Source organism: Prionailurus bengalensis, chromosome B4 (genome assembly GCF_016509475.1).
Source record: "Prionailurus bengalensis isolate Pbe53 chromosome B4, Fcat_Pben_1.1_paternal_pri, whole genome shotgun sequence".
Classification (NCBI taxonomy): domain Eukaryota; kingdom Metazoa; phylum Chordata; class Mammalia; order Carnivora; family Felidae; genus Prionailurus; species Prionailurus bengalensis.
The window spans coordinates 28881892-28902788 of NC_057358.1; the positions used below are offsets into that span (position 1 = coordinate 28881892).

Consider the following 20897-nt stretch of genomic DNA (forward strand, 5'->3'; position numbering starts at 1 on the left):
GGAGTTACAAACCTATCTGATAGAATTTATTTTGGATTTACTAAGTGGTAAATTGCTTAGAGTACAAAATTTAACCTATAATTTTCTTTATCATACAGTAAAAATCCTTTAAATAATGGTTCTAAAACATTTTGTCTTTTTTCCTCATTCCCACTGTACCCAAATCAAACCTCCCTACATCCAATTTAGTTAGAAGTTCAAGAAACTGCCCATTCTGACTTTGTCCAAGTGGCAAATATTGGCAGAAAATGAGATAATATCACAAAACTAATGACTCACTCCTGGTCACAATCAGCACTCACTTCCATTGTTGTGGAACTATCCTTAAAGGTTTTGATATCACTTAGTCCCTTGCCTCTCTTCTTTCTTTCATCCAGGGCATCTCCACAAACAAGTTTCTTAATAGTGAACTTTTAAGTCTTTTGACCAAGGAAAGTATAGGAGTTAATACAAAAACAAACAAATATTTAGCTACCAGTTAAGTATAGGTTCCAAATTGCTCCTTACATAAGGTCATCCTGGAAGCCTCTTCTTTCAATGGACCCTGACCTGAGACAAATCGCTCAAAAGGCAGCTTGTGTTTGATCTCATTACTCCAGGTAATCAGAAACTACTATGAAAGAACATGTAATACAATAAGATTTTTCTATAACTCAAATGATATTTGACATACTTATATGAGCTACAATGAGAATTTGTCAAGTGGAACAAAAATTTAATATATGTTTAAATTATTTAATTAATAATATATTAATAAAATATTGGCCTTCTATAATCTAAATCACTTTCAGTGAACTAAATTTCCAGCAGATTTATCTTCTGATGTCTTCAAGTAAAAGCAGATCTCATATTTTATAAGCCCAATACAACCAATCACTGTTACATAGTTCTCAATATTGAATAATTATGTCCCCAAATACATATTCTTTTCCCAGCACATAGGTATTAACATATTTTGACTCTCACCATCCATAAGATTTTCAAGATTTTCAAGATTTTCAGGGCAGTGAAAATACATCATACAATATTATAATGATGGACATGTCAGTATACTTTTAACCAAACACAGAGAATATACAATACCAAGAATGAACCCTAAAGTAGACTATGGACTTCAGGGATTATGATGTGTCAATGTGGGTTCATCCTTAGTAAAAAATATACCATTCTGGTAAGCAACGTTGGTAATGGGGGAGGCTATGCACGTGTAGGGGATATCTGAGAATTCTCTGTACCTTCCTCTCAATTTTGTTGTAAACCTAAAACTGTTTTAAAAACTTAAGTCTTAAAAAGAAAAAGAAAACCCACAATGTGATATCTTCAAAACTCTTTGCATAAAGGAGTTTTGTAATTAAAATATAAAACTTATCGTCATTAACAGTAATATGTCATGGAGGCATCTGGTGGCTCAGTCAGTTAGGTGTCTGACTTCGGCTCGGGTCATGATCTAACAGTTCGTGGGTTCGAGCCCTGCATCAGATTCTGGGCTGAAACCTCAGAGCCTGGAGCCTGATGAGGATTCTGTGTCTCTCTGCCCATCTGCCACTATTGCTCTCTCTCAAAAATAAAAACATAGGGGCGCCTGGGTGGCTCAGTCGGTTAAGCAGCCAACTTCAGCTCAGGTCATGATTTCGCAGTCCGTGAGTTCAAGCCCCGCGTCGGGCTCTGTGCTGACAGCTCAGAGCCTGGAGCCTGTTTCAGATTCTGTGTCTCCCTCTCTCTGACCCTCCCCCGTTCATGCTCTGTCTCTGTCTCAAAAATGAATAAACGTTAAAAAAAAATGTTTAAAAAAAAATAAAAACATAAAACAAAACAAAAAAAAAACAACAAAAAAACCAGTAATACATTATGTTGCAGATAGCATTTGTGTTTTTTTAAGTGTTTATCTTTGAGACAGACAGAACACAAGTGGGGGAGGGGCAGAGAGAGAGAGACACAGAATCCGAAGCAGGCTCCGGGCTCTGAGCTGTCAACACAGAGCCTGATGTGGGGCTCGAACTCACAAAACCATGAGATCACGAACTAAGCTGAAGTCGAAGGCTTAACCAACTGAGCCACCCAGGCGCCCAAGTAGTACCTATTGTCTATACATAAATTTTAATACAACTTCTCATTTTGAAACTACTAAAAATATGAAATACTTTTTTCTGCTGAGCTGGACAAAAGAGAAAGTACCTGTGTGAAATAAGTGCTAAAATATGTGAATATAAATAGTCACTTGAAGATTTGACAAGGCTTTTTTTAAACACAAGAAAAATCCAGAGCTGCACTTGATAGTCAAATTAACCAAAAGAGCTATTATTTCCTTTATCCCCAACCCTTATCCCCGAATGTTAAGTTTGCATTATAGCAACTTACATCGTTCTTTGAGATCTTAACATTTTATTTTATTTACAAAAAATTTTTTAATGTTTATTTTTGAGAGAGAGAGGGGAGGGAGAGGCAGACAGAGAAGGAGACAGAGGATCCAGAGCAGGCTCTGTGTTGACCGCAGAGAGCCTGAGGTGGGGCCTGAACTCACAAACCATAAGATCATGACCTGAGTGGAAGTCAGACACTTCAATGACTGAGCCACCCAGGCACCCTGAAATGTAAACATTTTAAAAGGTGTCAGACTTAAGGGCACCTGGGTGGTTCAATGGGTTAAGTGTCTGACTCTTTATTCCAGCTCAGGTTATGATCTCACGGTTCATGAGATCGAGCCCCAGGTCAGGCTCTACGCTGATAACATGGAGCTTGCTTGTGATTCATATTCTCTCTCTCTCTCTCTCTCTCTCTCTCTCTCTCTCTCTCTCTCTCTCTCAAAATTAAAAGATAATACTAAAAATAAAAGCCGCCAGACTTATAATGGAGTTCTTATGCTAGTGGCTCAAGATAGGCCACAAAGATGTTCTTAAAAGTCAAGTACAAGCGGTTCATCTTTTTCTACTAATATCAACCCTTATAATTTCATAAAAGAATTAGAGGCAGATAACCTTCACATAGGAAGAAACCACCATCATTACTACTTTACTAGATAGTGTTTCCCAATCTTCAATTTAGTAACACATAGTGAGTTTTTCTATATGTATCTTTATACTAATACTTTTCTTTAAATTGACTGACTTTGGTAAAGAGACAAATTTTTTTAAAAACTGGAGTTTACCTGATAATGAACACTACATGTATGTCTGCTGACTATGGCTGTTTTCTAAAACATCAAAATAATATACCAATTAAAATTTAAAAGCCTGCTTGATATCATTTAAAATGATCTCAATACTACTAGTGACAAGTACATGACCACCCTGAAACCTGCTGCCTTTTTTTTTTTTTCAACGTTTATTTATTTTTGGGACAGAGAGAGACAGAGCATGAACGGGGGAGGGGCAGAGAGAGAGGCAGACACAGAATCGGAAACAGGCTCCAGGCTCCGAGCCATCAGCCCAGAGCCTGACGCGGGGCTCAAACTCACGGACTGCGAGATTGTGACCTGGCTGAAGTCGGACGCTTAACGGACTGCACCACCCAGGCGCCCCGCCCCACCTGCTGCCTTTTAAACTCAGCCCTAGTGTACTTATCTGAAAGGAGATATCCAGTGAGAGCCCAGAATATCTTATCAGCACATGCTGCTAATTACTGACACAATTACAACACATATTTACATATGAGAATAAACTGGAATATTGAGCTGCTTTTTTTTTTCCTCCTAAAAAAAAAAAAAAGATTAGGGGCACTTGGATGGCTCAGTCGGTAAAGTATCTGACTTTGGCTCAGGTCATGATTTCACCGTTTGTGAGTTCAAGTCCCACGTCAGGCTTGCTGCTGTCAGTGCAGAGCCAGCTCTGGATCCTCTGTCCCTCTGTCTCTGCCCACCCCCCACTTTCGTGTGCTCTATCCTCCCTCAAAAATAAATAAACACTAAAAAAAAAAAAAGATTAAACGTAAAATCAACCTCACGTAGAAAATTCAATATATTCAAGATAACTAGGTATAAGATGTCATTATTGGCACTGAAGGGGATGCTTATCTCTAGGAACGATGAAAAACTGATTTCAAGTTAAACCAGAATTTTTGAATAGAAATTATCAGTATTATATAGTATTATAAAGATAATACACATCTTAGAAAAATTTACCAAAAAGATTCTCAGTGAATTCTGAAAAAAAAAGTCTTGTTCTTTAAAGGTTGAATAAAAATTTTAAGTAAATCGGCTGAAGCCATTTTCAGATAATATTTTATCTGCTATTTAAAACAGAAATTCAGTGTTAAGGTTTATTACCTTTGGCAATTCCCATTCTGACCGAGATCCATCTGCACTGTAGTAATATTGTCTACCTTGATCATCAACATGCTTGAGCCACTATAAAAACAAAATAGGTGTTACTTTTTCAATTTAAGTAAAAGTGAGTTTAAGCTTATACAACCAGAGATATTAGATATTTTCTTAGGAATTTTATTCTACTTGCTCAAGAACACTATAAAAGAAATTTACAAACTTATGCTAATAGATGTGTATTTTAAGTTTGGTAAAAATAAGTAAACTCAATATTAATTTCTTTAATTGAATTTCTTTTCTCTTTCTTCCAGTGTGTCAAGCTAGTTCCAATGTCAAGCACCACTTAATGTAAGAAATATGTAACAAAGATACACAGATACACATATACACCAGACACAGAGCCACACTCACTCTGAAAACAAGGTTGAGAAATTAACAAGAGAAAATTTTTTTTAATCTTCAAATATAAAACTATTGAACAATTTAAGCCAAACTTAATGCAAACCCTTAGGAATTACCTCCTGTAGCCAACAAATTTCTTACTCAACATGATTTAAGTAATACTAATAAAACTTCACATAAAATAATACAGGGAATATGAGGGGCAAAAGACTAAGCACTGCTAATATAAACAAAATTGTGAAATAAATGAAAACTAATGTTTCCTTATGTTCTAGTGTCAAATAATTAAAGCAGAAATGAGGGGTAAAAGCCCATCTCCATTTATTCCCAAAGGTCTATTCTCTAGGCAAGCACAACCTTACCTTCTCTGATGACACGAGATATAATACATAAAATTTCAATATGCATTCCCAAAATAGTTAATCAATCATAAAATAACTAGATTCATGGTTTTTGTTTTACGTAACTTGGTTATAAAATAAAAAGCATAGAAAGTGAAGCGGTTTATCATAGTGACACATGCTGAGAAAACGATTCCCTAAAAACCATTCCCCCCCCAAAAAATATAAAGAAATATGTTTATTGAAGAAGTTTAAACAGAATGACACTCAATAGGTCTACTCTTATAAAGATTTGTCTTAAATGGGTTTTGACACCACAAGAATCACTGTAATTATAAAGTTTAAAACCATGAATCAGTAGTTATAGTGAGTTTTCATGTTGTCAATTGCCATGACTACAAAATTACAATAAAGAATATTTTCATGAGTTTTTAAAATACCAAACTTGAGTACACAACTATTTTATGAGAAGATTCTGCCAAGAAAACTAGATGAGAAAAAAAGAATGTACCTTTTCATTAGTATAGTCACTGGTATATAAGGTATGCCCACGTTCATCCAACTCTTCTGACCAACCCCTTGGAGGAGAACCACACTGCCTATCTGACTGGCTGTAACAAATGCTGTGGTAGTTTTCTTCTGATGAAAGAAGCTATAAATAGTCAGAAACATAAGTATTTTTCTTCTTTGAAAAAAAAATATATATGCAGCAGTTGCAAATCTAAGCAATAAACTGTATCTGGCTGAAGCACTAAGATATCTTGACTATATCTCAATATTTTCAAAACAAATTGTTAGTCTTTCAAAGAGTACACTGTAAGTGGTAAGGTGAAATTAATAATGGTTATTTTAGCACAATAATGCAAACCTGGAAAAATTCTCTATAATAAAACTGAAAACAATGTTTTCAGACTGAGAGATAAAAATGCTGCCTTCTATTTAATGTTGCTTTTGAACCAAAATCAGGTTAAAAACTGACAGGAATGTGTGTATGGGTATACACATCCATGTGTAAGCAAAATAGGGGATGAGGGTACTTCATTAGACTGAGTTTCTTAAAAATTCTCACTCACCTATATATACAAGTTCCTAGACAAATGCCTGACAGTGTTCAAAAAATAGATCTTGAATTATTTTTTTAAATGTGTGAAACTGAGAGGTAAGAGACATTAGTTTTATAATACTGTATTTTATATCCTAAATTATTGGCAAGATTTCCTAACTCATTCAACCAAACGTTTATTAAAGATGGTTGGGAACTGAACTTCAAAACAAGAAAAAATAATATTAAAAAAATTCAAACATGATAGATGAAAAAATTCAGTATGGAAGTAACTTAGGTATACTTTACTTTTAAAAGCACGAGAGAGGGGCGCCTGGGTGGCTCAGTCGGTTGCGCTTCCGACTTTGGCTCAGGTTGTATTTCACAGTTCATGAGTTCAAGCCCCGTGTGGGGCTCTGTGATGACAACTCACAGCCTGGAGCTTCAGATTCTGTGTCTCCCTCTCTCTCTGCCCTTCCCCTGCTCACACTCTGTCTCTCTCTCTCTCAAAAATAAGCATTAAAAATTTTTAAAAACAAATAAAAATAAATAAAAGCATGAGAGAATCCAGACATATAAGACAAGCGATTGAGACGGAGAAAACCTAATCTCTGCTTTTTTCAAACAAGAAGTATCATAATGTGAGTAGCAATTTACTTACTGCCCTAAAATGTCATTAATTCAACAAATATTTACTAGATTAACTCTCAGGTGCAAATGACCTTTCCTGGGTCACTTTTAGGTAAAATAGTTTCTACAATTAAATCTTACTTAATCAGACTGCATTTTCTCCCACCACAGAATACTAAAATACTAAATGGTCTAAAATAGTAAAATGTGTAGATTCTCAATGTTTTAGAAGTAACTTAAAGATACAAACATACTAATAATAACATAACACAAAAACTGACATAAACAACTTTACAGAAGCCTTGCATAAAGTGCGCTATATATGTTCTGTAACAGGAATTTTTTTTAATGAAAACTTATTGCAAAAATCAGAATTTATTTTTATTTAATTGAGGCCACTTAAAATATAAGTTCATGTAGGCAAAGTACAATAAAATCTTTTAGAAACAGAGAAAAGAAATCTATACAGTAGAATATTATTCAGCCCTAAAAGAGAATGAAATTTTACCATTTGTGACAACATGGATGGACCTTAAGGGCATTATGCTAAGTGAAGTAAAGCAGAGCGAGAAGACAAATACTATATGATCTCACTTACGTAGAGTCCTCAAAACCAAACAAAACAAGCTCATGGATGCAGAGAACAAACTGTAATTGCCAGAGATGGGGAAGGCAGGTTGAATGAGCAAAGGAGACAAAAGGCACGAAATTCAGTTACAAAGTGAGTAAGTCATGGGGATATAATGTACTGCATGGCAACTACAGTTAATAATACTGTATTGCATATGTGAAAGTTGCAAAGAGAGTAGATATTAAAACTTCTCATCACAAGACAAAAACTTCTATAATCAAGTGGTGACAGATATTAACTAGATAGTGGTGATCATTTTATAATATTTACAAATATTGAATCATTAGGTTGTATACCTGAAGCTAACAAAATATTATATGTTAATTATACCTGAATAAAAAAAACTAGTAAAATTAATTTAGGAAACAAAGTTACTAAATCAATTTTTTTGTAAATATGACTTTCTACTTGGCAAAATGCTCCCATCATTTCCCAATTTTTGTGCAGTAAGATGTTCCTTTCTTCCATGAAAAGAAACCTCCAGTATCTCAATGTGTTTCATTACAGAACCAGGAGTACTTTGAAGATCTTGATTGTTTACTGCTAGAAAGGAGCTATTTAGTGGCAATTAAATAAAAGTTAGATTATTTTTGGCAAGCATTGTCAATGTTAACTGTGCTATATACTCATAACTCCATTCAGCAGCATACTTAGCTCAGTAACTTTGGGGTATATATTTTGCAGCAAACATGGCCTAGTAGAAATAAAGGGGGCTACACAGATGTCCCATTTACAGGGGAATGACAGGGAGGTACTGAAATGGGTACCTGGATTAAAACAATTTAAAATATTAATTTTTTTTAAGTTTATTTATTTTGAGAGAGAAAATGAGCAGGGGAGGAGCAGAGAGTGAATCCCAAGCAAGGACTGTGTCAACACAGAGCCTGATGTGGGGCTCGATCTCACAAACCCGTAGGATCATGACCTGAGTCAAATCCAAGAGTCCGACGCTTAACTGACGGAGCCACCCAGGCACCCCTAATATATTAAATTTGTTAACACATTCTTTAAAAAAAAAAAAGTTTATTTTTGAGAGAGACAGAGACAAAGAACGAGCAGAGTAGGGGTAGAGAGAGGGAGACACAGAATCCAAAGCAGTTTCCAGGCTCTGAGCTGTCAGCACAGGAGCCTGATGCGGGGCTCGAACTCATGAACCACGAGATCATGACCTGAGCTGAAGTTGGACACTTAACAGACTGAGCCACCCGGGTGCCCCAAATTTTTTTAAAAAATTATCAAGAAGCAAGAAACTGACTAAGAAATACCCAGAAGTCAAAACTAAGTAGAAGCAAGAATCCAAAAGTATAAGTAGAATATAAAGACCAGCTTTCTCTTTGAAGGCATTTGCCAATCGCCAAACTAGAACATTACTTTTCAAAGTCATGAAGCATTGGGAAACAGAACTCAAGACTACCAAAAGTAGGGAGTCTAACAGAATTCCCCCCTGAAAATAAAGAACTGGGACCCCAAAGAATTATACCCTCAGATTATCAGTTAACCAGAAACAAATTTTGTCCCTTTATTCCACACAAGAGAAATCACAGGAATCTTCCCAAATAATGGAAGAATGGGAGGGAAGATGGGAGAATCTCCAGCCACAAACCAGTCTTCATGCAATCCAAATTACTACAACCTAGGTGGCCTGTAAAAACTAAAGCTGAAAATTCAGTTTCAAATGTTCACAGGATACTAACTTCCTGGCAGAAACAAAAGCAAATCCTCTCTGATGGAACAGACTGTCAACCCCAGCACTAAAGACTTCCTATATATGAACTATAATCTCATCTTAAAATACACACACACGGACAAGATGTGAAACAAAACACTGTAAGTTAGAGTCAGCAAAAAAGCAGCATAATCCAACTCTTAAAGACTTTATATACTAGAATTATAAAAAATAAAAGACTAAAGAAAGATAGGACAAATGAAATATATGATCCTTTACTGGATCTTTTATTGCAGGAAAAAAAATGTAAAGGATATTACTTGACAAATGAGAAACACTGAATATTAACTATGTATTAAATAGTATTCCATTATTAAACTTGAGTATGATAAATTATTTTTCACCAAAAAAAAAGTTTTGCTAGAAAATGTCCTTATCCTTAGAAAATAAAATATTATGTTGTCTTATCCAAAAGGTTCAGAAGAAAATTACTGGAGGGTAGAGAGCAGAAGGAGGGAGAGAAATGAAGCAAATGTAGCAAAATTTAAAACTGGTAAATCTTGACTAATAAGGCTATCTAGTATATGGATGTTCACTATTCTATTCTTTAGGTTTAAAACTTTCCAAAGTAACAAGATGGAGAAGCTCCCCCAGATAAATAAAAACTAACAGGTTTTTAAATTCAAGGATTGGTTTAATATCAAATAAAGAAGGGGGATCCTGGGTGGCTCAGTTGGTTCAGTGTCCAACTCTTAATCTCGGCTCAGGTCATGATCTCACCATTTGTGAGTTTGAGCCCCCTATTGGGACTGTCAGTGCAGAGCTTGCTTGGGATTGTGTCTCCCTCTCCCTGCCCTCTCCTGCTCACACGGTCTCTGTCTCTCTCAAAATAAATAAATAAACTTACAGAAAAAAGATGCAAAAACAAATAAAGGTGAAGAATAGTGAACTGGAACTACATCTAAAAATTGAGAAGCACAGAGAGACCTAGAGACATAATACACAAGTATAAGGGAAATCAAGAGACATGACCAATGTAAGCAGATTAAATGTTCCTCTAATCAAAGTTCCAGAATGAGAGGAAAGAGAAAATGGGACAGAGGCTATATATAGATGACCAAGAATTTTCTAGAACTAATCAAAGACAGGGCTCCTCAAGTTCAAGAACCTCAAAAAAACCCTGGCAGGAAATAAAGATACCCTCACCTAATCACATCATAGGAAAATTACAGACATGGAATTTAAGAGCTGCCAGCGAGAAGAGACAAGGAATGACAATCAAACTGAGAGCTGAATTTGCAATATCAACAATGAAAGCCTGAAAACAGGAGAATAAAATAGTCAGTGAACTAGGAAAAAACAGTCAACTCAGAACTGTTTATCAAGTAAAGATATTCTTCAAAAATGAGGAAAATTAAATTTTCAGACAAAACTAGATTCTATCACTAATAAATCTTCACTAAGAAAATTTAAAAGTACATACTTAAGACAGTAGTTAACCAAAAGTTAACCAAGATATCTAATTTGCATAAAGGAGTGTGAGAAAAGAAAGTGCTAAATACAAGGACAAATTTACGAGACACCATGTACAAAGAAGGGGCTAAAAACAGAAATAAAAGACAAGAACAGCAAACAGCACACGGTTCTTGTATGGTTTTAAAGAGCAAGAAGATACTAACTTTCGACTTTGATATACATGCACCTTAACACTTATACGGCAGGGTTCTCAACAGCAGCACTACTGACATTTAGGACCAGATAATTCTTCATTGTGGGAACTTTCTTTCATATCATAGGGTGTTTGATAGCACCTCTGGCTTCTACCCACCCAATCAATGCCAATAGCCCTCCCCGAGTTCTAACAATCAAAAATGTCCCCAGACATGGAGTGTCACCAGGAGGCAAAACCATCTCCAGCTGAGAACTGTTCTAGCTAAACACTAAAATAATAAGCCTGAATTAGATGGATGATTGAACACTTATTTCCTCTCAATCCCCACTAGAAGTACTCAAATATGCTTTAATAAAAAGACCTAAACTCCCAAGAACAGGGAGAACACAAGAAGAGACAATAGTCACAAAACTCTGGAAGCTGAGAAGCAGATGAACAAAAGACTAAATTATCTGCAAAGAGCAAAGTCTAAAATGGTGGGGGTAGTGGGTGGAGTTGGAGAGGGAAGTGAAATCCAACCACTTTACGGAGCAGAATCTTCAAATGGCTCAGGAACTGACAGTATTAGGTCCTCTTTGAACTGGGGATGAAGAGAGGGTATTGCAATGAGCACTAAAATTGCCAGAATCCCTTTCCTTCAGGCCTGACCGCTAGGTGTGCACCCTTCCCTTTTCCCAGCAGAAGTACAGGAATTCACTCCCTCTTAAGAGGGAAAAAAGATTCTGATTTGAAAGACAACACGCACAACTGGGACATGAGTACCAAGCAGAAAGAGGAGAGACTAAACGCACACTAAGTGCTGACTACCAAGACCCTGGCAACCCTTACTTTCCTGGAAGATTTTAAGACTTCTGTGAAGACTCATTAGTCTAAAAGGAAAGACCTAATGGTTCTGACATTGGAGACTCCCTACAAGCAGTTGATCCATATGGCCATAAAGTGAAGTTCAAAATGCTTTCCGATTTTGAGAAAAAATGATTTCCAACCTAGAATTCTATACTCACTCAGGCAAGCTATCAATTAAATATAAGAGCAGAATATAAACCTTCTCGGGGCACCTGGGTGGCTCAGTCAGTTAAGCAGCCGACTCTTAACTTCAGCTCAGGTCATGATCTCATGCTTTTTGAGATGGAGCCCTGCGATGGGCTCTATGCTGACAGTGCTGAGCCTACTTGGGATTCTTGCTTTTCCTCTTTGCCCCTCCCCTTCTCGTTCTCTCAAAATAAATAAATAAACATTAAAAAAAATATATAAACATTTTCACACATAAAGTCTCAATATTATGTATGCAACCTTTCTCAAGAGGTTACTGGAAAATGTGCTCCAGCTACTATGGAAATAACTATTTTGAAACAATCTGTGCAGAGACTGAGACTCTCATATACAAATCAATCTCATGTATTTATTAAAATGGAAAGCTAAAAAACATACTGAAAATTCCTGTGTATACTTCAAATTCCTTTAAATTATTCTATAATTTAATTTAATCCCTAATTCTTCCAAATTATTAGATTTTACTTTATTATTCATACACAGGACAATATAATTTTAAATCTTTCTAGATCTACAATTCAAATAATTTTCCCAACATTTTTCTTATTATAGTAACACATGAGCAAATTTCTCTCACTATTCTCGATCTCATTCTTGAACACTAAAAGTACAAGTTACCACCAAACCAAAGCTATAAATAACCAACTGAAAAATAAGACAAGAGGAGTTATTAACTACAAAAAGCTTTTAGATTCTGCTAAATACAAGATGTGCTACCTGATTTTTCTAGCTCCTATGTGACTGGAGTTCTGTTTTTATTACACAATCCAGCTACTTTCTGTAAGACCAAGGTGTCCTATGCAGGCATAGGGGCTTCCGTCTATCAAACAGGAGATTTTAATTCCGTTCTATCAATTCTACCCAAGCCTCTCCTGCATGTTTGAACAGTCCTAAGGAATCCCTCCAGACTTCTGACATGAGAGTTACTCAAAATATGGCTGGCCAAGTTCACTGCACCAGCCTCAAAGAGGTGAGACAAAGGTAGGGGACAGGTAGTATGAACACTTGATAGAGAAAATAATGACTTGAAAGTAAATGGTCAAACTTTACAGGGTGGCTCATTTATAGCAAAGGATTACATTTACTCATTTTCCTTACATATAAATAAAAAGTGATGTTGTACCTCTGACTGACAAAAACTGTCAAAGTATCTTAGTCATACCACACCAATATAGAAAAATGTCTGTTTTAACCAGTTAATAACTTTGTTTTTATTTGTTTGGCTAAGTCATATCTGTATTTTCTTTCCTTTTTCTATAAAATGTCACTGATTCAGCAATAACAATAACCAAATTAGTATCTTCTATAACTGGCACTAAGCAACTTTGAGTTAATTCTGGAACTAGTAAGTACATTATAAGGTTAGCTACTGTCTATTAGTTAGATATTAGAAAGTAGCATTAATATAATGAAACTTGGAAAGAACATTTAGTATCTTAGAGATTTCAAGTGTTCTACTATTTTAATACCAAGAAACAAACCTATTCACTTCTTTTATCTTGAATAATAGAAACAGAGAAAATTTGGTAAGTCACTGGTTGATTTCCTTAATCACTCATACCTCTTGGTCTCCTGGACTCTGGAAATCTCCTTTGCTTATGCTTGTGTCCCGAGTCCAACGAGGTGGTTTCCAGGTTCTTTCCTGTGTTCCTCTGTTATAGTAATAACATCGCCCTGAACTATCTTTATGAGTTTCCCATTCTCCGTTAATCTGAATTGCTGGGCTCCCAGGCAGCGGGGGGAGCGCAGACTGGGATATTTTCAGTTCTTGTAGATTAGCATAGACAGGAGAATCTGGGCGTCCTTGATTTGGAGGGGTTGTGGCCTGTGGAAAATGTGAAATATTCATGTTTAAACTGGCATAACATTTACAAATAAAAACTGAATGAAACATGAGACACAGAAAATACATACAAATTTATTTAAAACATACATACAGATGTATATATTCTTTCTAAAGAATAAACAATGCAATGGTATTAATATTCATGATTTGGTTAAAGAAAACATAAAAGTTTCAAATAGAATCCAAAGTGTACTTAGTAACTTTTCCTTATCCTAAAAGAATCGTGCACTAGAAGTCAGGATCTGTGGGTTCCAGTTCAAGATCTGGCACTAACAAGCTGTATGACATTGGATTAGATCACCTCATCTCTCCAAAACTGATTTTTTTCATCTCTGTATATGAGGGGATCAGATTAAATCACACCAGTCTCCTGTGTCTCTAAAAGTCTATCATTTCAGACAATCTTTTAAAACACAAAAAGCCTTACACCTGGGTAACTCAAAAAACTACCACAAGAAAGATTTTACGTTCTAAGTTCTAATATTAAATCAGGAATACATAAGTGAAAGATAAAGGAGATAAATTTTTCAGCTAAGAGTTTACTACATTCTATTCCTTCTCAACTAATAATTTCTCAGTTGCCATAAACAAATCATTTAATCTCTTCCTAGATTCCTCATTTGTGAATTTCCTAACAGTGGAAAAATAAGCATTAGCAGGAACTGATTTACATGCTTAATCTCAACTTCCAGCTTTACTTTTTATTTTTAAATGTCTCACTAGATGTCAGTCAAGAGCAGAATATTCTTCAGACACTTTGCATAAGGACACTATGACTGAATTTAAAATTCTAATAGCTGAAGAAAAAAAGCACATGTCTGAGAACACCTTTCTACACTGTGTATTCATATTTGTATATTTATCTTTCCTTTTACCACAGGGTTTCTCAACCTGGGCACCATAACATTTTGGGACTGATAATTCTTTGCTGTGGGGGGTCTATCTTGTGTGTTACCTCTGGCCTCCACCCACTAGATGACAGCAGCATTCCCCCACTGTGTCAACTAAAAAGTCTCCAGACATTGCCAAATGTCCCCTGGGGACAAAACTAACCTTGACTGAGAACCACTGCTTTACTATATAAATCCTAGCATTATATGCAGATGTTTAATTACATCTATAATGTACCCAGAGTTTTATGAATGCTTAAAAATACTGAATTTAAAAAGGGAAATGTGGATGGATACAGAGTCAGTTATATTAAAATTACAGTACTTTAACTTCTAAAATATTACCTGCCTATAAAGTAATTATAATGAATCTAAATCAAAGAATAAGATTTAAAAGAGAAAACAGTAAAATAACTCCAAACATGAATACATATATAAAATTGTTACCTTGGTTTTTTTACACATAGTAATTATGTACAATGATACAAATTAAGACTGTTTTCCTTGAAATGTTAGCTGTGAATTTAGACTACCACCGAACAGCATCTTTCTATGAAGAAAATCTATCCATGAAGACAGATTTCCATGTAGTATTTCTCTTTAAGAGTAATTCCATATCCTGGTGAATTAGCCAAGGTAACAATGTTTTTCTCTGACTACAATGAACTCTGTTAATACAACAAATAATTCTATGTAGCAAATCATTTCCCAGAACCTTTTCTAGAGAATATTTATTCAACAAGTGTTAAAAGAAATTCTCACTTTGCTCCTGATATGTTACTAGACTTAGGGAAACAAAGAGCCAAGAGACAGCCATTTTCTAAAAGATGTTCAGAGAAAATTCTACTGACAGAAAATTCTACTCTAAGAAACCACCAAGTCCTGTTATTTAAACAGTGCAAATTTAAACAGTTTTTCTACTTAAAAAAAAAAACTGAAATGCTTCTGGGTGCCTGGGTGGCACAGTTGGTTGGGTGCCCAACTCCTCGATTTTGGCTCAGGTCATGATCTCATGTGAGTTCGAGCCCCGCATCAGGCTCTGGGCTGACAAAGTGGAGCACGCTTGGGTTTCTCTCTCTACTCTGTCTCTGCCACTCCCCCACTCATGTTGTCTCTCAAAATAAACATGAAAAAAAAATTGAAATGCTTCAACACAGTTTATAAGACTAGCGTTATTCTAAATGGAAGAAAATTATAAACCAACCTTGGTTATAAATAAAAATATACTATGTAAAACATTAGTAATCAAATCTAGCACTGTACTAAGTAAGTAAATCATAAAAAACCCAGAAATGTTAAGAAAGTCCATCTTTAGGAACTCTCATACTATAATTCTTTACATTAACAGATTCACATAATCCTCTCCACAGACACCATTTGATAAAATTCAATGTGGATTCAGGATAAAACTCTTAGCAAGTAAGGAATAAGTGTGATGTCTCCTTAATGTGACTTTAGAAATTACTATTTAAAATGAATATCACAGGGGCACTCAGTCAGTTAAGCTGAGTGGGTGGCTCAGTCAGTTGTTAAGTGTCCGACTTTGGCTTGGGTGATGATCTCACAGCTCATGAGTTCAAGCCCTACATACGACTCTGTGCTGACAGCTCAGAGCCTGGAGCTGCTTCAGATTCCGTGTCTCCCTCTCTCTGCCCCCTGCCCACTTGCGCGTGCTTCCTCTATCTCAAAAATATAAACATTTAAAAATTTTTTTAAAAAATAAAATAAGCATCACAGCAAGGATTGATAAGAAGCATTTTCATTAAAAGAATAAAAACTAGGATGCTAAATATCACTGCTTTTATTCAACACTGTATTGGAGATTCTAAGCAATGTACTAAGATATAAAAAATGAATTAAATTCATTAATACCTAGAGGAAAAAAACCCCTGATATCTGACAATGACATAACAAATATCTGGAAACCCAAGTCCAGAAAAACTACTAAGAAATTTAATAAGTTGGCCAGATAAAAGATCATCTGATCAGTTTCTCATACATGAGCAATGACACAGTGGGAAATGTAACAATGTAAAAAACCTCATTCACAATAGGAAAAGAATATAAATAAGCCTTAAAAGAAATGTATAAAATCAAATGAGGAATATGTACTTATAAAACCTTCCTTAAATGCCTAAAATTATATTTATCTATTCAGATAAACCTTTGTTTCTAAAGGGAAAAAGTTATCTTGTAAACATGTGATTTCTGCAAAAAAAATCTATAAATCCTACAAATTCAACACTATGTCCAGCAAGCAGTATAGTTAGTACACTGCCCAGCACAAAGTAGCACTTAATGAAATTCGTTGAATGAATGAACAAACATGTGAACAAAAAAATACAAACACCTAACGCCCAAGTGAAAGTGAAATTCAAGGACTTGGAACTGGCTACATGTGATAAAGAGAGAAGAAACTAGAAAAACATCTATATTTCTAGTCTTGGGAAAGGATGGACGGTTGTGTCACCATTTAAGACAGAAACTATCTAGGGGCACCTACATGGTTCAGTCGGTTAAGCGTCCAACTCAAGATTTCAGCTCAGGTCACGATCTTGCCAGTTTGTGAGTTTGAGCCCTGCACTGGGCTCTATGTTGAAGTGCAGAGACTACTTGGGATTCTCTCTCTCTCTCTCTCTCTCTCTCTCTCTCTCTCTCTCTCTGTCCCTGTCCCACTCATGTTTTCCCCTCTCTCAAAAATAAATAAACTTTAAAAAAGTATCTTAAGAAAAGAAACTATCTAAAAATGAATTGGGAGCCAAGTACTTAACTAGGTGCTAAGGTTACAAACATGAACTAAAAAATGTACTGTCTTCTGGGACTTCGTGATACAGCAAAAGAAACTGAAACAAAAGCTCATTTAAGTGGATAATCAACAAGACTCTAGCGCTACGCATGGGATGCTGTGGGAGCTAAAAGGAAAAAGACCTGGAAACAAGTGACTGAGTTCTAGAAATGAATAAATAATAAGAGTCAGCCAGGCAAAAGTTGGGGATACAGGAGGCAACACAAACAAAAGTGTGGGGAAAAAGCATGGCACAGTCAAGGAATGATGTGACTCCTACAGTACGTAAAAGGAGCAGCAAGATGGAGATCTAAGGAGAAGCAATGACAGAACAAGGAGGGCTGAAGACTTTAAGGCAGGAAATACATTCTGATTTAAAATTTAGAAATATTACGGGGGGACACAACCAGAGGCGGAGCGCTGTTAACGCTGGCACAAAGGTACAGACAGAAGATGAAGAAAGCTACAATGAGACAAGGATGGTAGGAATGAAGCAGCAGGGCCAGACTGGAGAAATAATGAGGTTACATTAACATATGGACTGTATGTTTGTTTATGTGAAGCAGATTTTTGTTTTGTCTGTGTGTTTAACTACAGGTTAAATAATGCCAAGATAAAGAACAGGATAAAAAGAAGCGAAGAGGGATTCCATTCAGATTGTATTAGGTTGATGCGCCTTTTGAAAATATTCACAGATTGTTTGCTGGCTACAAGGATGGGGAGTTCGGTATAGAAATGAGAGCTAAAAATATAAATGTAAGTCATCAGCATACAGGTGGGGCCATTACCTTAAGAGAGTAGAGTATCCAGAATGTGAGGAGGAGGAAAACAGAACTGTGGAGAATACTAAGCAGTTGCTTTATGAATTAAAATGCAAATATAGGTATAAAGTTAGCACAGGGTTTAATATGGTGACCTCTAGTGTTGTTATTATTATAATTATTATTGCAATTACTATAATTAAAGTACCAAAGTTAGAGGATCTAATAAAAAAGGAAGAAAGGAAAGTCTGAAATAGAAGAGCTAAACAGGAAAAGGTGGTATTTAAAAAAATCAAAGAGAAGAAAATTTCAAAAGAAGGGGAATTTGACAGTATCACTGCAAAGAATTCAATATAAGGGCTCTGGAACAAGTATTAGATTTAACAATTAAGGAGTCATTAGAAGACTTCAACTTCCAGTCATGAAGATCCCAAATTATCTCCCTGCCACCAAGATTCAGAAAAGGGAATGAAATACAGGAAACGGGCATTTTCAGGCATTGGAACAACAAGCAGCACAGGACTGTGATCTCAAGAAAGAAGAAACAGGGGCGCCTGGGTGGCGCAGTCGGTTAAGCGTCCGACTTCAGCCAGGTCACGATCTCGCGGTCCGTGAGTTCGAGCCCCACGTCAGGCTCTGGGCTGATGGCTCGGAGCCTGGAGCCAGTTTCCGATTCTGTGTCTCCCTCTCTCTCTGCCCCTCCCCCGTTCATGCTCTGTCTCTCTCTGTCCCAAAAATAAATAAACATTGAAAAAAAAAATTTTTTTTTAAAAAGAAAGAAGAAACAAATGAGGTGTCCCCTGACCACTCCAAGGCTTTCTGCCTGGAGGTAGTTTCCAGAAATCAGCACAGGAAGGGGAAACCTATACAGTTTCACTGACTAAACAGTACAGAGATAAAGGTTTACATTTCTTATTTAAAATATCAAAGGGAAAAATACAACAAATGAAAATAATTATGTAAGTATCAAATATTACAAAGAGAGGACAAGGAGAATGGTCTCTAATTTTTCCAGGAATCTCCAAATTTTGTTGATGTTCTTCAAAATTGATAAACTAAGAAATCAAGGAGAGTTATGTCTGAAATCAAGAAATATAACAGTAATTTTAAACAGAATGACATATAGTTAGAAGAGGTTTATTGACAATGAATGAATGGTAAAATTTTAATATTTCACATGCTTACTACCAGTTAAAATTTTTGACAGATGTTCATTTGAAATGTTGCTCATCTACTGTCAGAAACAGGTTCTGGTAGACTTTTGTTTTCTTAATTAAGAATTAACTTAAAGGGCGCCTGGGTGGCTCAGTCAGTTAAGCGTCCGACTTCGGCTCAGGTCATGATCTTGCAGTCTGTGAGTTCCAGCCCCGCGTCGGGCTCTGTGTTGACAGCTCAGAACCTCAAGCCTGCTTCAGATTCTGTGTCTCCCTCTCTCTCTGTCCCTCCCCCACTCATGCTTGGTCTCAGAAATAAACATTAAAAAAAGAATAAAAAAGAATTAACTTCATGATTAAAATCAGTTTATACTTTAACTTCCAAAGTATACAGAAAGAGAACAGAAGAGGATTCAGTATTTTTATTAATACTCTCATCTCTGACAAAAAGAAAACTGTGTATGTTTATTTCAATTGCTCAAATCATTGAGAAAAACTGAAGAAAAATGCCATTTCTGTAAGGCATTTCCTTAGAGATCACTAAGGATTTTCCTCAAGAACTTTTAAAAATATAAATTCCTGATAGAAAAAATAGTATAAAATATCAAACTAATTTTACACATAAATAAATACAGATTAACTACAAAGAGGAATGTAAATAATTATACACCATTTTGTCTAGTGAACCAAAAATACTTTTTTTTTTTTTTTTTTTTTTTAACAAACACACTCAATGCTGGTGAAGGTTGAATGTAAGAGCTTCAGTTTACTGCTGGTGACTTCAATTAGCTGAACCTTTTTGGCAAACAGTTTGGCAAGTATGTTTCAAAAGCTTTTAAATATATTTTTAGAACCCTGAGCAGAGGGGGGGGAATCCTAAGTATAGAAAAAAGTTTTTCCCACAAAGATGTTCATTCCAATGTTATTTATCAGAAATAAATTAGAAATCATCTAAACATTCAGCAACAGAGGAATGGTTAAGTAAATAATGATATATGAGGCAATAATATATTTTTTTTCAGTGAGGCACTGAAAATGTTAATGATTTTTAGTAACAATAAAAATTTTGAGGTTAATGAGAATAGCAGAATATAAAGCTGCTTCTAACACCCAACTAAGTTCCAACTAAAAATTTTAAAGTATGAAGAAAAACCAACTAAACACGGTCATTTTTCTCTGGATAATAGGATTATGTATGATTTTTTATGTGCTTTATTTCCCAATTTTATTTTCCTCAATAATCTGGGGCACTTGCCTAGTCCAGGGGACTCACAAAAGTGACAGCAACAGTATTAACACTATGTAAACTAGTGTTTCTTAACAGGTGGTCAAAGGATGATCTAGATCAGCCTCATTTAGGAATGCTTTTTAAAATTTAAAATTCTTGGGGCGCCTGGGTGGCTTGGTCAGTTAAGCGTCCGACTTCGGCTCAGGTCATGATCTCAAGGTCCATGAGTTCGAGCCCCGCATCGGGCTCTGTGCTGACAGCTCAGAGCCTGGAGCCTGTTTCAGATTCTGTGTTCCCCTCTCTCTCTGCTCCTCCCCTGTTCATACTCTGTCTCAAAAATAAATAAACGTTAAAAAAATAATAATAAAATAAAATAAAATTTAAAATTCTTGAGTCATATCCCAGAGACACTGGGAAGTGGTAGTCAAGAATCTGTATTTTTAAATACTCTATGGGATCCTTATGTGTACTATTGTTTGGAACACACTGATAAAATTAAATCTTCCTGAATGGACTCAGGACAAACTGGTACCCTTGG

At 35.7% G+C, this 20897-nt stretch overlaps 1 protein-coding gene across 7 annotated transcripts in view; it reads right to left on the reverse strand.

Annotated features, from left to right (window-relative positions):
* Positions 1 to 20897, reverse strand: part of ARHGAP12 (Rho GTPase activating protein 12) — a 121894-nt gene that overhangs the window by 43502 nt on the left and 57495 nt on the right. For 4 of the 7 annotated variants that reach the window (XM_043563462.1, XM_043563461.1, XM_043563464.1 and 1 more), the window contains exons 4-6: positions 13257 to 13520; positions 5513 to 5653; positions 4262 to 4342 (exon numbers count right to left, since the gene is read on the reverse strand). In XM_043563462.1, coding sequence (XP_043419397.1) covers positions 4262 to 4342; positions 5513 to 5653; positions 13257 to 13520 — 486 coding nt within the window. The remainder of the gene's footprint in view (positions 1 to 4261; positions 4343 to 5512; positions 5654 to 13256; positions 13521 to 20897) is intronic. The other 3 variants (XM_043563467.1, XM_043563466.1, XM_043563465.1) reach the window with 1 other exon arrangement.